Source organism: Aplysia californica, unplaced genomic scaffold (genome assembly GCF_000002075.1).
Source record: "Aplysia californica isolate F4 #8 unplaced genomic scaffold, AplCal3.0 scaffold00520, whole genome shotgun sequence".
Lineage (NCBI taxonomy): Eukaryota > Metazoa > Mollusca > Gastropoda > Aplysiida > Aplysiidae > Aplysia > Aplysia californica.
The window spans coordinates 445,823-446,663 of NW_004797790.1; the positions used below are offsets into that span (position 1 = coordinate 445,823).

An 841-nucleotide genomic window follows, 5' to 3' on the forward strand; every position below is an offset into this window, starting at 1 on the left:
TTTACTCACTCTCACACTTTCAGCCAAACAATACAATAGGCTAGGCCTAACCCCCTGCCACAACCAAATACAACCAAATACATCACAATAATGTTCATCTGAAATGCTCTTTTTAATTTTGCCTTGTATTAGTAGACCTGCATGACCACTTCTTTACAGATCAAATATTAATAGTGTGATTTACAGGAATCTTTCTGGAGACAGTAGGATCTTTTTAATCAACCCTGTTGAATTTGTCATTCTAGAAGTTGGAAAAATGCAGCCAAGCATCCTGATGTGTGGAACTGGATCACTCTCACACGAGAACACTTTGAGTCATCAAAGTATGGAGCGGATGTAGCTTGCATTATCTTCAACAACATGAAGTATTGCAAGGCTTTGACTCTAGATTTGAGTGTGTCTGAAGGTCTGCACGTGACTGAAGTGGCTTCAAGATTTTGCAAAAATCTAAAACACCTGAAAATGATGTCAATGTCCCCTCTTAGACGGTTTGGGACAAAGTTTGAATTGTTTCCAAGAACGTTTTTTACCTTGTTTGAGAAAAACTTCAACCTGGAGAGCATTGATCTGGACAATGTTGCTCTATGCTATTCAACTAACCACCCTTTACCAATCGGTGAGTTTCTTAAAAATTTAGAATTAATTTGTGAATATTTTGACTTATTTTGTTTAAGGTTGTTTAGAGCCATTTCCTGAGACAGTCATATCATATTTCATTGAAAACATGATTGCAAAAAAAATATTAAAAAACCCCCAAAAACATTATATATATAAGTGTATATGGTCGCTTTTAAGGACAAGCAGGCTAACTAGACTATGGGCTACTGGAACCCCCCCCTTC

The 841-nt window shown here is 36.9% G+C and overlaps 1 protein-coding gene across 3 annotated transcripts in view; it reads left to right on the forward strand.

The window, feature by feature from the left end:
• LOC101858571 (F-box/LRR-repeat protein 3) overlaps positions 1-841 on the forward strand; it is a 21,624-nt gene that overhangs the window by 8,394 nt on the left and 12,389 nt on the right. For all 3 annotated transcript variants that reach the window (XM_005106225.3, XM_005106224.3, XM_013086915.2), the window contains one exon: positions 246-616. In XM_005106225.3, the coding sequence (XP_005106282.1) occupies positions 246-616 (371 nt within the window). The remainder of the gene's footprint in view (positions 1-245; positions 617-841) is intronic.